The sequence below is a fragment of the Tachypleus tridentatus genome, chromosome 13 (assembly GCF_004210375.1).
Source record: "Tachypleus tridentatus isolate NWPU-2018 chromosome 13, ASM421037v1, whole genome shotgun sequence".
Classification (NCBI taxonomy): Eukaryota; Metazoa; Arthropoda; class Merostomata; order Xiphosura; family Limulidae; genus Tachypleus; species Tachypleus tridentatus.
In genome coordinates, this window is record NC_134837.1 from 18,727,028 (window position 1) to 18,742,220 (window position 15,193).

General features: G+C 30.8%; 1 protein-coding gene across 11 annotated transcripts in view; it reads right to left on the reverse strand.

Annotated features, from left to right (window-relative positions):
* The window catches only part of LOC143241016 (uncharacterized), a 45,514-nt gene extending 32,747 nt beyond the window's left edge, over positions 1–12,767 (reverse strand). For 2 of the 11 annotated variants that reach the window (XR_013022141.1, XM_076484420.1), the window contains exons 1-5: positions 11,826–11,990; positions 4,624–4,772; positions 1,872–2,060; positions 1,001–1,176; positions 228–329 (exon numbers count right to left, since the gene is read on the reverse strand). Coding sequence is in view for 10 of the 11 variants with exons in the window: in XM_076484420.1 (XP_076340535.1) it covers positions 228–329; positions 1,001–1,176; positions 1,872–2,060; positions 4,624–4,629 (473 nt within the window). In the remaining variant the exon portion in view is untranslated. The other 9 variants (XM_076484428.1, XM_076484424.1, XM_076484423.1 and 6 more) reach the window with 9 other exon arrangements.
* Between the last annotated feature and the right edge of the window lie 2,426 nt (positions 12,768–15,193).

Below are 15,193 nucleotides of genomic sequence, written 5' to 3' on the forward strand. Positions count from 1 at the left end.
AAAAGCACCTATAACCTAACTGATAAAATCAACATAAAAATCAAGTAACTGTTTCAAAACTGTTTATTTAAAGTTCAACACTTTATACAACAGCTCTTACATACATTCTCAATCTACTTACTAAGTTTTTAAAAAGTTGTTTTCACATATTATATTGCAAAATAAAAGCATAATGGTAAGAGAATAAAAATTCTAAAAGCAAGCAACATGTGCTTCAAACACCATACTTGTAGTTTCTTCCTCCAACACAATTATTTAGCCACTTGCAGTGATGATCAAACTCAGCCACACACTTGTTACATGCACTACAGTGTTTGGATTTCAAACCCCTAGAAATGACACACATGTGAATCCATCAGTGATTAAACATTAGTATTCTCACAACAGAAAAAATACTTACAAAGCAAGTAAAATTTTATTGAATATCATTACATAAGTAATTTGTTTATCAAAGTCTTTCAATTTTTTTTTGCAATGAAAACATTATTTTCTTCTAGTTTCAAATGTATACTTTTAACAACTATGCAAATACCACTTTACAGAATCAAACATTTGAAATATATCCATTAACAAAACTTACTATAATGCAAATTATGGTTACCAAAACATTATAAAATACACCCACTAAAATTTAGTTCTTAAATCATTTTGAACTTAATAAAATTCCTCTTACAGCTCCACATAAACAGCTTATTTTATCAAGTGCCAAATCATTTGTCTTTAAAACAGCTTATTTTATCAAGTGCCAAATCATTTGTCTTTAAAACATCTAGAACAGAAGCACAACAGGTACAATTACATTATTGGCATGATAATTTTATGTTGCTACATTAACAAATTAATGTATTATTTTTACAATTATTAAAAAAACTACATTGTGTCCAAGTTATATATAATGCTATAAAGATTGAAATATTTTTCTACAACACCCAGTAGGAAAATATGAAAATTTGTTGAACTTTAAAGATTAAGTAATATATATAAAATAAATACAACTTACACCTTCACTTCACATATGTAACAGAATTGATTTTCTATTACATGTACATGTTTGGTGCGATCAAACGTAGGACATGGCCCGCTGAATTTTTTAGCAAGCACATTAGGATCTGCAGGGTTTAGACTTACACTGATGCCATGAATAACTAAATGAATAATGTATATTACACTCAAGACCTAGACTTTTTGTTAAGAAAACTAGTCTAATTTCTTTATAATTTAGACAAAGTTTGCAATTTCTACAACATGAATATGACAGAACAGAATTTAACAACATTCATAATCACAATTAAACATCATATAAGTGGTTGTCTATGCCAGTTTACTTAAAGTACAATGCTTCTGAATAAGTGAAAACTGAAATCAGGTGGGATTCAAACCTGTGATTCTGCATGTCAGATATATGCTTCAGTCAGCTAAGTTTCTAAGTCTACCCAATCACAGTTCTCACTTTGTTACCTGGGTTTTAAAAAACAGTTTGCAAAGATAACAATCTATACATTGTTAATTTAGTTTTAAAAACACTAGATTAAGTTTGAACATACTTAATACATTTATATACAAAATGTGTGTACATTTATAAAATCTATTGTACTCTACAACAGTAACAACATGATTAAAACTCCAAGTAATTAAACTTTTCCAACCTCTAGCATAGTTTCCTGTACTGAAGTCTAGATAGAGTTGAAGGCTGTGTTCTCTACACACTAAACTCTCACAAAAATATTTTTATAGCTCACTAACTATTTTTGTCATAATTCATTTATTTCAAAGATATTTTAGTAACTGTGATTATAAATAGTTATTACATTTTTTTCTTTAAAAAGCATACATAACAAACCTTTACTGGCTGAATAACAACCAAAGGATACAACATAAGCTATAATCTGCCACACTCCACATGGGATTGATGGAACCAAAACACCAAAATAAACCACTGCAAAGAGTAACAAGAAAAACCAAGCCAATGCTTGCAGAGGATGGAGAGGAAGAGACCATCCATTGCTTCTACTCCATATTTTGGTATCTCCTCTGCCCTTGAAACAAATATACATTGCCATCTACATGGGGAAAAACGTGTATTACCATATTAGCATATTTACTAGCAATGTAAATATGTATATATATAACACAAAAGTTAAGTTTAAGTGTGAAAATTTAGAAGAAATATAGATCCAGAGAGCTTTGTGAATCATTACGAGTTGAGCAGTCGTTATCTGAGTAAACTTTAATTTAGATTTTAAGATCTGAAAAATCCTGCAATACTGATAAAAAAATCATTAAATAAAATACTGTGACCCTGGTTTCAGAATATAAATGAATAAGGAAGAGTGGCTGAGTGCAAGTAGTGGACAGCCAGTTCTGATAGATCATCCTAAATGAACACAGAATCTAGTTAAGTGGCATTTTGTTTTGCCAACGTACATGGCCTTACAGTCACTGTTGTATATTTATACACAAGTAATAAATGTAGAAGTTTCGATGTTTGTTCTTGATATTAAAATAACTACTTAATGTGAAGGATAGGTTTGTGTATTATTCTAAGCTGAATTTAAGTGTAGAAGTATTTTACTAGAGAATAAAGTTGTTTTTTAATTTGTAGGGATTGTGAACCCATAAAACAAAGAAAGATAATTGTGAACCCATAAAACAAAGAGAGAGAATGAGGGTGAAATATGGGGATGGTATGCACATTAACTGCTAGTTGGAATTTGTTGTTTCAGAAATTGCATCTGGTCTTTATTAGAAGATTAGCCAAAGCTCTTTTGATTTAAATTTTAAAAATTTTAACATTCAACTGTTATGTAATGTATATGTATATAATAATTTATTTAGCTGTCTCTTTGTCACTTCTCTTAGTAACCAAATAAACTTGTGGTTATGATATTATATTATCTTAGTTAATAATTACCTTTTTATCACAATTTTCAGACTTCAATGAAGACGGAATTAGCGTATTCTAAAACATTCAAACCTTGTAATAACAATGTTACGTGTTTCATAAACCACTTTCATTATTAGCATATTTATTATTTTAACAACATCAGCATCATCTTAACTTATCTAGAACAGAGTAAACAGGTTTATGATAAAATGTAAATGAATAAACACAAGTGATTTCTCAAAAGAATGCAGTATATAATTATGTCACACCTAAGGGGTCAGTACTTGAATCTTACTGTCCCCTTATTTATATTAATAATATTGGTATGGGAAAAAAATCAGTAACTATGTAAAATTTAATACTGACATTAACTCTGATTAAGGACTAGGTAGGATCTAGTCATCTCATAACAACCAAAGTAACCACGAGAAGTCATACTATAATTTTTTATTACAAAAAACATATCTTCTTGAATGTTTGAAAATTATCAGTAAAGATTACAAAACTATCACACACAAAATATCAGATTTTTTTAATTCAAGATTTGCTTGTGATTTTTTTTCCAAATGTTGACTACCCAACATTCAAAGTAATTTTAATTTTAAAATTAAAAATACTTCTTGCATTACAAAACTGTCCAATTTCATTTGAAAATTCTTATTCCTCCTATTAATCTCCAGATAACTATCAAACATTTTTTTTCTTATTTGTCACTTTCTCTACCTTATCTCTCTCTCTCTGTACATATTCAGTCAAATTGACCAATCATGAAACCATGATGAAATATTAAGAAATAGACAAACTTTGCTTTTCCATTCTAGAATAACTAAATATTGTAACATGAAATCACAATATTCATTCTAAATAGCTTAAATTCTCATGACATTATAATCTATTTATATTTATTGTTTTTCTTTTGACTTTTTAGCGACACCTGACTAATATCAAATACGTATACATTCACCAAAAGGTATAGCATTTACATATATATGCATATTTGTCAGTTTCAAAGAAAAGCCTGTATTAGTAATAAAATTATAGCAATTTTTTGGATTTGAGGTCTTTTTACATAAAAGCCTACAAATGGTTTACATTCTACTATTATATTATAAAGGCTTGTCATATCTCAGATTCATACTCCCATGCAGTAATGAATAATTTACAGTTCACAGCACAAAAAACTATGATCATACATTATACCAATTTATATATGTTTCATTTCATTAAAAAACATCTTATAAAATGCCAAACTTACATTTTTTCTTCCTATTTCATGGTAACAGAGTGGTATAATATCACTATGCTTAACAAGTGCAAACCATTCATTTCTTTTTATTAATTTCTATTTAGATATGCTTGGAACCCTCTCAACATCCAACAGTTTAGACTAAAATCAAGGTTTCAGTACAAACTATTTAATATTGTCTAAACTAATTTCCATAATGTCATATTTACAGATAAAAAATTAAAGAGTTAAGCTAATGGTGGTCAATATATTAAAGTTGTTTTCCAAAACAATACAATATCATTCTTACTATATTAGCCATCTGTTCTTTCAAACTCATTTATTCTCTAGCTAACAGAAGCAAATTTCCTTATCTGAAATAACAATTTCAGTAAAAGCCAAACAATGTGAAACTCAGAAAAATTTTGTTTTTTTGACAGAATATGTATTATTTATTATTGTTTTCTTAATGTAAATCACTTACGAGATATAAATAACAGACTCAAAGTCTCACCTTCATAAAACAACTTGTTTAAGATTCACACTGGACTTCTTACGTGAACACTGATAGGAAGATTGTAGTCTTTGGTCGTGATAATCCATCATCACTCTTCATAATGCCAGTTTAAGGTTAAATTCTTATGGTTTTAGCACTCAGAAAGTCTATATAATTCATAAAATTGATATCAATTATATACACATAAACAGTAAAATTTTTCTATAACCACAACAGTTTCTGTTTATACTGATAAAATATACTGAAATTTTGGTTCATTCAACATTTAAATAAGGGTAAACATGAAAAGTTTCACATCTTTACTATTTTACAACACTTTTTAAAACCTATGTGTATCAGTATTTCTAGATCTTCTAACAGTCATGTAATAAAATCATTCTCCAAGATTTTTCTCAGTGAGAACCTTCAATACTTCTTTTCTCCATTGTAACAGCCAGCAATAAGAGATCTGAAAAATATCAGCTTGATAGAAACACTGCAGAGGTTAGCTACCAAAATGATCAGTTTGATAGAAACACTGCAGATGTTAGCTACCAAAATGATCAGTTTGATAGAAACACTGCAGAGGTTAGCTACCAAAATGATCAGTTTGATAGAAACACTGCAGATGTTAGCTACCAAAATGATCAGTTTGATAGAAACACTGCAGAGGTTAGCTACCAAAATGATCAGTTTGATAGAAACACTGCAGAGGTTAGCTACCAAAATGATCAGTTTGATAGAAACACTGCAGATGTTAGCTACCAAAATGATCAGTTTGATAGAAACACTGCAGATGTTAGCTACCAAAATGATCAGTTTGATAGAAACACTGCAGATGTTAGCTACCAAAATGATCAGTTTGATAGAAACACTGCAGAGGTTAGCTACCAAAATGATCAGTTTGATAGAAACACTGCAGAGGTTAGCTACCAAAATGATCAGTTTGATAGAAACACTGCAGAGGTTAGCTACCAAAATGATCAGTTTGATAGAAACACTGCAGAGGTTAGCTACCAAAATGATCAGTTTGATAGAAACACTGCAGATGTTAGCTACCAAAATGATCAGTTTGATAGAAACACTGTTAGCAGATCAGTTTGATTAGCTACCAAAATGATCAGTTTGATAGAAACACTGCAGAGGTTAGCTACCAAAATGATCAGTTTGATAGAAACACTGCAGAGGTTAGCTACCAAAATGATCAGTTTGATAGAAACACTGCAGAGGTTAGCTACCAAAATGATCAGTTTGATAGAAACACTGCAGATCAGTTTGTAGAAACACTGCAGCTACCAAAATGATCAGTTTGATAGAAACACTGCAGAGGTTAGCTACCAAAATGATCAGTTTGATAGAAACACTGCAGAGGTTAGCTACCAAAATGATCAGTTTGATAGAAACACTGCAGAGGTTAGCTACCAAAATGATCAGTTTGATAGAAACACTGCAGAGGTTAGCTACCAAAATGATCAGTTTGATAGAAACACTGCAGAGGTTAGCTACCAAAATGATCAGTTTGATAGAAACACTGCAGAGGTTAGCTACCAAAATGATCAGTTTGATAGAAACACTGCAGAGGTTAGCTACCAAAATGATCAGTTTGATAGAAACACTGCAGAGGTTAGCTACCAAAATGATCAGTTTGATAGAAACACTGCAGAGGTTAGCTACCAAAATGATCAGTTTGATAGAAACACTGCAGAGGTTAGCTACCAAAATGATCAGTTTGATAGAAACACTGCAGAGGTTAGCTACCAAAATGATCAGTTTGATAGAAACACTGCAGAGGTTAGCTACCAAAATGATCAGTTTGATAGAAACACTGCAGAGGTTAGCTACCAAAATGATCAGTTTGATAGAAACACTGCAGAGGTTAGCTACCAAAATGATCAGTTTGATAGAAACACTGCAGAGGTTAGCTACCAAAATGATCAGTTTGATAGAAACACTGCAGAGTTAGCTACCAAAATGATCAGTTTGATAGCTGCAGAGGTTAGCTACCAAAATGATCAGTTTGATAGAAACACTGCAGAGGTTAGCTACCAAAATGATCAGTTTGATAGAAACACTGCAGAGGTTAGCTACCAAAATGATCAGTTTGATAGAAACACTGCAGATGTTAGCTACCAAAATGATCAGTTTGATAGAAACACTGCAGATGTTAGCTACCAAAATGATCAGTTTGATAGAAACACTGCAGAGGTTAGCTACCAAAATGATCAGTTTGATAGAAACACTGCAGATGTTAGCTACCAAAATGATCAGTTTGATAGAAACACTGCAGAGGTTAGCTACCAAAATGATCAGTTTGATAGAAACACTGCAGAGGTTAGCTACCAAAATGATCAGTTTGATAGAAACACTGCAGAGGTTAGCTACCAAAATGATCAGTTTGATAGAAACACTGCAGAGGTTAGCTACCAAAATGATCAGTTTGATAGAAACACTGCAGATGTTAGCTACCAAAATGATCAGTTTGATAGAAACACTGCAGAGGTTAGCTACCAAAATGATCAGTTTGATAGAAACACTGCAGAGGTTAGCTACCAAAATGATCAGTTTGATAGAAACACTGCAGAGGTTAGCTACCAAAATGATCAGTTTGATAGAAACACTGCAGATGTTAGCTACCAAAATGATCAGTTTGATAGAAACACTGCAGAGGTTAGCTACCAAAATGATCAGTTTGATAGAAACACTGCAGAGGTTAGCTACCAAAATGATCAGTTTGATAGAAACACTGCAGATGTTAGCTACCAAAATGATCAGTTTGATAGAAACACTGCAGATGTTAGCTACCAAAATGATCAGTTTGATAGAAACACTGCAGATGTTAGCTACCAAAATGATCAGTTTGATAGAAACACTGCAGATGTTAGCTACCAAAATGATCAGTTTGATAGAAACACTGCAGATGTTAGCTACCAAAATGATCAGTTTGATAGAAACACTGCAGATGTTAGCTACCAAAATGATCAGTTTGATAGAAACACTGCAGATGTTAGCTACCAAAATGATCAGTTTGATAGAAACACTGCAGATGTTAGCTACCAAAATGATCAGTTTGATAGAAACACTGCAGATGTTAGCTACCAAAATGATCAGTTTGATAGAAACACTGCAGAGGTTAGCTACCAAAATGATCAGTTTGATAGAAACACTGCAGATGTTAGCTACCAAAATGATCAGTTTGATAGAAACACTGCAGATGTTAGCTACCAAAATGATCAGTTTGATAGAAACACTGCAGATGTTAGCTACCAAAATGATCAGTTTGATAGAAACACTGCAGAGGTTAGCTACCAAAATGATCAGTTTGATAGAAACACTGCAGATGTTAGCTACCAAAATGATCAGTTTGATAGAAACACTGCAGAGGTTAGCTACCAAAATGATCAGTTTGATAGAAACACTGCAGATGTTAGCTACCAAAATGATCAGTTTGATAGAAACACTGCAGATGTTAGCTACCAAAATGATCAGTTTGATAGAAACACTGCAGATGTTAGCTACCAAAATGATCAGTTTGATAGAAACACTGCAGATGTTAGCTACCAAAATGATCAGTTTGATAGAAACACTGCAGATGTTAGCTACCAAAATGATCAGTTTGATAGAAACACTGCAGATGTTAGCTACCAAAATGATCAGTTTGATAGAAACACTGCAGAGGTTAGCTACCAAAATGATCAGTTTGATAGAAACACTGCAGATGTTAGCTACCAAAATGATCAGTTTGATAGAAACACTGCAGATGTTAGCTACCAAAATGATCAGTTTGATAGAAACACTGCAGATGTTAGCTACCAAAATGATCAGTTTGATAGAAACACTGCAGAGGTTAGCTACCAAAATGATCAGTTTGATAGAAACACTGCAGATGTAGCTACTAAAATGATCAGTTTGATAGAAACACTGCAGATGTTAGCTACCAAAATGATCAGTTTGATAGAAACACTGCAGATGTTAGCTACCAAAATGATCAGTTTGATAGAAACACTGCAGATGTTAGCTACCAAAATGATCAGTTTGATAGAAACACTGCAGATGTTAGCTACCAAAATGATCAGTTTGATAGAAACACTGCAGATGTTAGCTACCAAAATGATCAGTTTGATAGAAACACTGCAGAGGTTAGCTACCAAAATGATCAGTTTGATAGAAACACTGCAGATGTTAGCTACCAAAATGATCAGTTTGATAGAAACACTGCAGATGTTAGCTACCAAAATGATCAGTTTGATAGAAACACTGCAGATGTTAGCTACCAAAATGATCAGTTTGATAGAAACACTGCAGATGTTAGCTACCAAAATGATCAGTTTGATAGAAACACTGCAGAGGTTAGCTACCAAAATGATCAGTTTGATAGAAACACTGCAGATGTAGCTACCAAAATGATCAGTTTGATAGAAACACTGCAGATGTAGCTACCAAAATGATCAGTTTGATAGAAACACTGCAGATGTAGCTACCAAAATGATCAGTTTGATAGAAACACTGCAGATGTTAGCAACCAAAATGATCAGTTTGATAGAAACTGCAGATGTTAGCAACCAAAATGATCAGTTTGATAGAAACACTGCAGGTGTTAGCTACCAAAATGATACCATGTTTAAAACATTTCACTAACGACAGGCATAACAATTTGCTTAAATCAAAATTAGAAAACGGTGTATTCTTCCTCATAATTGATACATAAATTATTTATGCCTTTAAGGCTCTTTACCTATAGATAAAAACATATATACATTTATATCATGCTAAACTTAGACAAAACAGTATTATTTCATTAATCTACTTAAGGATATATGAATGACAAGCAGTTAAAAATTATAGTCGTAGAAAGTAATTTTTCGTAATAAAAGATATTTTAATAACTTCACTGTATATAATAAATCAGATGAAATATTCATAATATATATATATATATAAATACAACACCACAAATAATTAGTTTATCTTCCTGTAATTAGGTAGCACACAATCATTATAAACTTGCAATATTATTAAGTTAGGCAATGTATTTATTAGAGTACAGTTCAAAATTCTAACATGAAGCACAATATTGAATATTTATTGATAAAGAAATGTTCTTTCTGGATTAGTGTTTCAGTTTATCATTTAGATAATATGCTACCTGAAGCTTTAATTTCATTCCTATTTTTAGTACTTTTCAGAAACCATCTACTTTTCTTCAATTTTAGTTTCATAAACATATAAATTGGTTAATAATTCAGTTATTTACAATGCTTTCTCATACACTAGTATCTTCATATGAAACACATTTGTAAAATCAGTACACACAGTAATGTTAAGAACATCAAAAATCATTAAAAAACAACAACAAAAGTCCACATAAATTACATTTTTAGCAATAACATCATGTCATTAATAAATCTAGCTACCTGGGCTAAGTGCTTACCATCATACATTTGAACCATGTTACATTTTATTTACACTGAACAGTTCTAAAAGTTGATACTTAAATTCAAAAATAAATTTATTACCTATCACGTTGTTAACTGATTTTGTAATGCTCATTTCAGTAATCTTTATTTTAAAATCCAAACTGAAAAGGTTACAAGTTACTTTAATAATTTGCTGATAGTTTTGCTGTAACTTTTTAAAAGCCAAAGTAACAAGCAGATTCATAAAAAAATACTTTTGGTATTTTTAACAGGCTAGAAACTTAAAAATTAAATCTTTATGTTATTTAGAGGGTTAGTAAGTATATTAATTACTTATTTTTTAATAGGTCAGAGATAATTCCAACATCTACTGCTACCTTTTCTTTTTTAATCTTAAGGTCAGGAAAAAGATAACATTGATAAAATCTTTCAAATGTAACTGTCCTCTCAGATACTTTAAACTCAACTTTCTATAAAGTATAAGAATAGATAGCAACTGTAAATTATATGTTTTTAGATTGAGCTGTTCTTGGAAGCACAAGAACTACTTTCAGCAGCTCTCTGTCCTTTCAATCTCTCATCATAAAAAATACCCCATCATTTTGCAACTCCTTTCTGTACCACTGTTATTAAAGCAAACAAAATTATTTTAACTATTTAAAATTGTTTGGGCTTTGAATGATTTCTTTCTGGTAATGACTGGTATGTTTTATTAAAGAAATAACAAAAACTAAAAGGTAGATTGTTAACTCGTATGTTGAATAATAATGTTTGTTGTGGAAGCCAAGATCCAACTTGATTTTTTAGCAAAATTGCTTCTATGTTAATATTATAGTCTTGAATTTATTAACTGATAGTGTGGTAATGTTAAATAATTCAAAACATCTGCTGAATTAATAGATGAATATAAAAGGCAATATTTAATATTAATTTAGGTTGTTGTTGTTGTTGATGGAGGGGTGGTTTGAATCATGAAATCACCTCCTATTATTCTTCATCTCTTGTAAGTCCTTATTAACCCTACCATCAAATAACACTAATTCTCAAATCATTATTAGTATTATAACAGTTATTTTATTATGAACATCAAAATTTAAACTTCAAATTAACATTCATCCCTTGTTTGGTTAATAATTACAAACCCCACACACTGAAAGGATATCCTATTAATAGTAGTATTAGTACTATTATTATTATTAATGTGTTAGTTAGTATCTATGATAAGCATACTAGTGAAACCAAAATTGGTAATTAAAATGTGAGCTATTCAGAAAATAACATTCGGGTTTTATCTTAAATAAGTGATATTTGCGTAAGTTAAACGATTAAACTTTAATTTTATCATTTTATTCAATGTTTCGAAAATGTACCTCCTAAAATTAATTTAAAAAGCAGACCTGAAACTTAACATTGGGCTAGAAGTAAAATTATGTAGGCCTACGATACGTTTTTAACTAATCTCACACGATTTTAATATTCTATCTACATTATTACATTATGAATAATAATACTACACACTAACAGCATTCAGTAGCAGTAACTAAATAAATACAATTACAAGTAATAGATTAATACTAACACTGCAGTACATTGATGTTTCACCTCAACTTACGAATAATCAACTACTTGCAGTTTAAAATAGAATTGATTTCACTTTTAAATTGATTTTTCACTTCATAAGACTTAACTTAATACTTACAGTTACTATTAGTATTACACTGTGCGGTCGGTTTGATATTGTTTTAAGTTTTAGTTTTACAACAAAAAAAACTGACAAATTGTGACTATATAAAAAAAATATCTTACTAAAATGGAAATTCTTGGGTTCACAAGATTTTAAAGAATGGCTTAGAATTATTTACGCTTTAACCCTAACGAATTTAATACGAACATCGAACTCTAAACTAAAAGCTTACTACAAGTACTCTTTATTCTAGCTTAAAACCTATCTGTAGATAAAACAAAAATGTCGACGTACCACCATAGGTTATTGCTATTAAAGGATCAATAAATAAATATACAAGGGGCCATATTGCAAAATAAATTCTTCTTAAATTTCGTTGTAAAAACATTATTGAAATGAAAGAGTAATTTGTAAAATCATTTGTTACCAGATTTTTGAAACATATATATATATATATATATAATTTTTACTTTAGTTTCACTTTTCATAACAAGAGAGTTTTGATCTCGGAAAACTGTGACTCAGTACGCTTTACAACAGTAACCCGAAAAATGCTTTTAAAAAGAATTGGTAATTTAGCTATAGCATTCTTCCCCCTTTCTAAAAACACTCTTTCTTCCACTCGGCTTTAAAAATGCTTTGTTCACAATGGTTTTATTGTCAGTAGTTATAATGGCATAAAAGGATTACATATAAAATCATATTTTTTTTCAGTCAGGATTGCAGATTATAAAAAGATTCATTAGATATTACATTTAATACTTAAGTATTTCGGAATGTACATATTCCATCATAAACAAGCTATATTAAAAAGGTAAAATATAAAATACGAATATTTCTAAATTCATACAGCTTCACTCACTCCTATAGCAACCAATCCTGTCGACCCTTAACCACTCTTACGAAATCTCTCCATCACTCACCGTCCAATGCAACTTATGATAATTTTTCATCCTTTATAATATAAAGTTTATATCAACATCGAAGGAGTCCTCTGCAATATTATTTTGTCATCTTTTTCTCGGTCTTGCTAATGGTCTCCTGTTTTGTAGTCTTCCAAACATAGCAATCTTCGGCAGTCTATTGTATTTCATTTTGGCAATATGCCCAGACCATCTTATTTTTCTTGCTTTTACGATATTTGGAATTTAAGTTAATCCGTTAATATCCGTCAACTCTTCAGTATGTCATATTTTCTTATCTGTATTATACACTGTCCCTAACATTATTTGTAAACCCGTATTCTCAATGATCTCGGCTTTTTTTCTAAATATTTTGTAAGTGACATTATTTCAGGTCCACTTAGGACAGCTGGTTTTACAGATTATTAATTTTTTCTGATTATACTTAAATATTTAATTTGGCAATTTTAAAGCTTAAGAATATTCAATGCAGTTGTACACCTGCTTAAAATCAATGAATTGCTGCTAAGTTTTCCTTATCATTCACCAAACTTTTCTCTCAAATATATCTTACCACAAATATTTGATCCATGGCCAACTTCTTGGCCTAGAATCTTCTTTACATTTTTGTAAATTCTTTTAGTGAAGAACTTTTATATTTATGACAATATTTTATACCACTATAGTTCTTTCATTCCAATATATTTCTTTTTTGTGCACTTTTTCAGTTAATAAATGTACACTTTTCATTTCCTCGGACTTCATTATTATTTAAGAACACTATATTCTCTTCCACTTTAACTATGGTTGGTATGTCTTTTTGTCTTTTGTGTGTGTGTGTGTAAGTTTTCCTGCTCGTTCCCAGCAAAATGAAATATATGATGTGGTTTTTGTCTATTAATTAAAGATTTGAATTTTTTTTCACGTATCCATGACTTCATTTTAATTTGCTTTTGTACTGCCATCAGCACCTATAATCATTGTTAGTCTTATCTGGTATCTTCCCTTAACATTTACAAACTTCTAAATTGTTATTTGATTTTTCTATGACTCAAATATTCTTTTACTTTATCTAACATTTCGCTAACTGACTATTCTTCATTCACTTAACTATTTCGGCTCTTCTACATTTTGTCTTATAGATTCTCCTCTTTTTATTCCCTCTTTAACCTATCTACATTCATCATCAAATCATTTCTTTCTTCTCTCTTAGTACTACTATCCCAATAAAATATCTGTCAATTTCAGAGCTGTTTCCTTTAGGTCTTCCTAATTCTTTTGATGCTGCTTACCTATTCATCTTCGAGAATTCTGAGCATTTTGATACTATTTCTCATTTTAATTTGGAAATTATCCTTCACTATTTGGTTCTTCAATTTTCCATATCGATCCTCCTTGTTTTACTGCAGTGCTTGTGCTTACCTTGAACAATTCCTCAGTTTTGACTCTTATAAGGCAATGGTCACTATTACAGTCAGCACTGTTATATGCTCCTACATCTTATAAAGTTTTTCTAAACTCTCTATTTATTAAGATATGATGTCTCTGGTTGGTGACTCTTCGATCCAGAGCTATTCAAGCTCCTTTATCAACTTTCTTGTGGAGAAATATAGTACTACAAGTAATGATATTATTGCTATTAACAAAAGTAATCGTTATTTTGCTCATGTAATCCTTCTGTTCTTGCTGGTAGTGAAAAAAATGTGTACTTCTCTCCTAAAGTCTCTCACTGTCGGGGCAGCATCATATTTTGGGCTACTATCTTGAACATCCTACAATTTCTTTTTTGTAAAATTCATGTTTATTGTCGTCTTATGAATCTAGTGTAAGGGCATATTTTGATATTAATGCTATTTTAAACCATCTATATGGTATTCGGATCTTGGCACTTCTTGATATCCACAGATTCTTTTAAATATGCCCTAAATTTTTTTAACAGGCATCATGGCGATGTAATCTATTCGTTTTGCTGTTATAAATGATTATATTGTTGGTAATCTTACACTCTAGAGTGTCCAGCCATCTGAGCTTTTGCAGGTCTAAAATATCTACCTTATATTTGTTAATCACTCCAACATGGTATTTATATAACCAACTCTGTAGAGACGCATGACATTTTATGCAACAGATCTTAAGTACGTTCGTATTTGCTGTCCATTAAGTTTACATTTGTCATTAACAAAAGATACATCAATTCGATGATCCGCTTGAGATTCATTAGCAAGTAAGATTATTACGAAACGAAGTTGTTAACCCTAATACAACCCGCTCCAGTACATTCGAGATTAGGATCGGTGTGGTTTCCACACTTGAATACAGTGAGGAATTAGAAATACAAACCAAAATAATAAAAAAAATTGAGACTTGTAAGATAGATGTGGAGGGTAATATGTATATGTTACAATATTACAGGTTTTCACTTTTTGCTGAATTATTTATAACAAGCTTTACTAGTTGTTTTTACAACTGAGAGTTAATTTATAATAGGCAAACCCTCTTCATTAAAGATGGTCAAGATGAGATGATTTTGAAAGTTTTCATCAAAATGGGATGATAAGTGCTTTCAATTTTATGTGATTTGTGGTGTT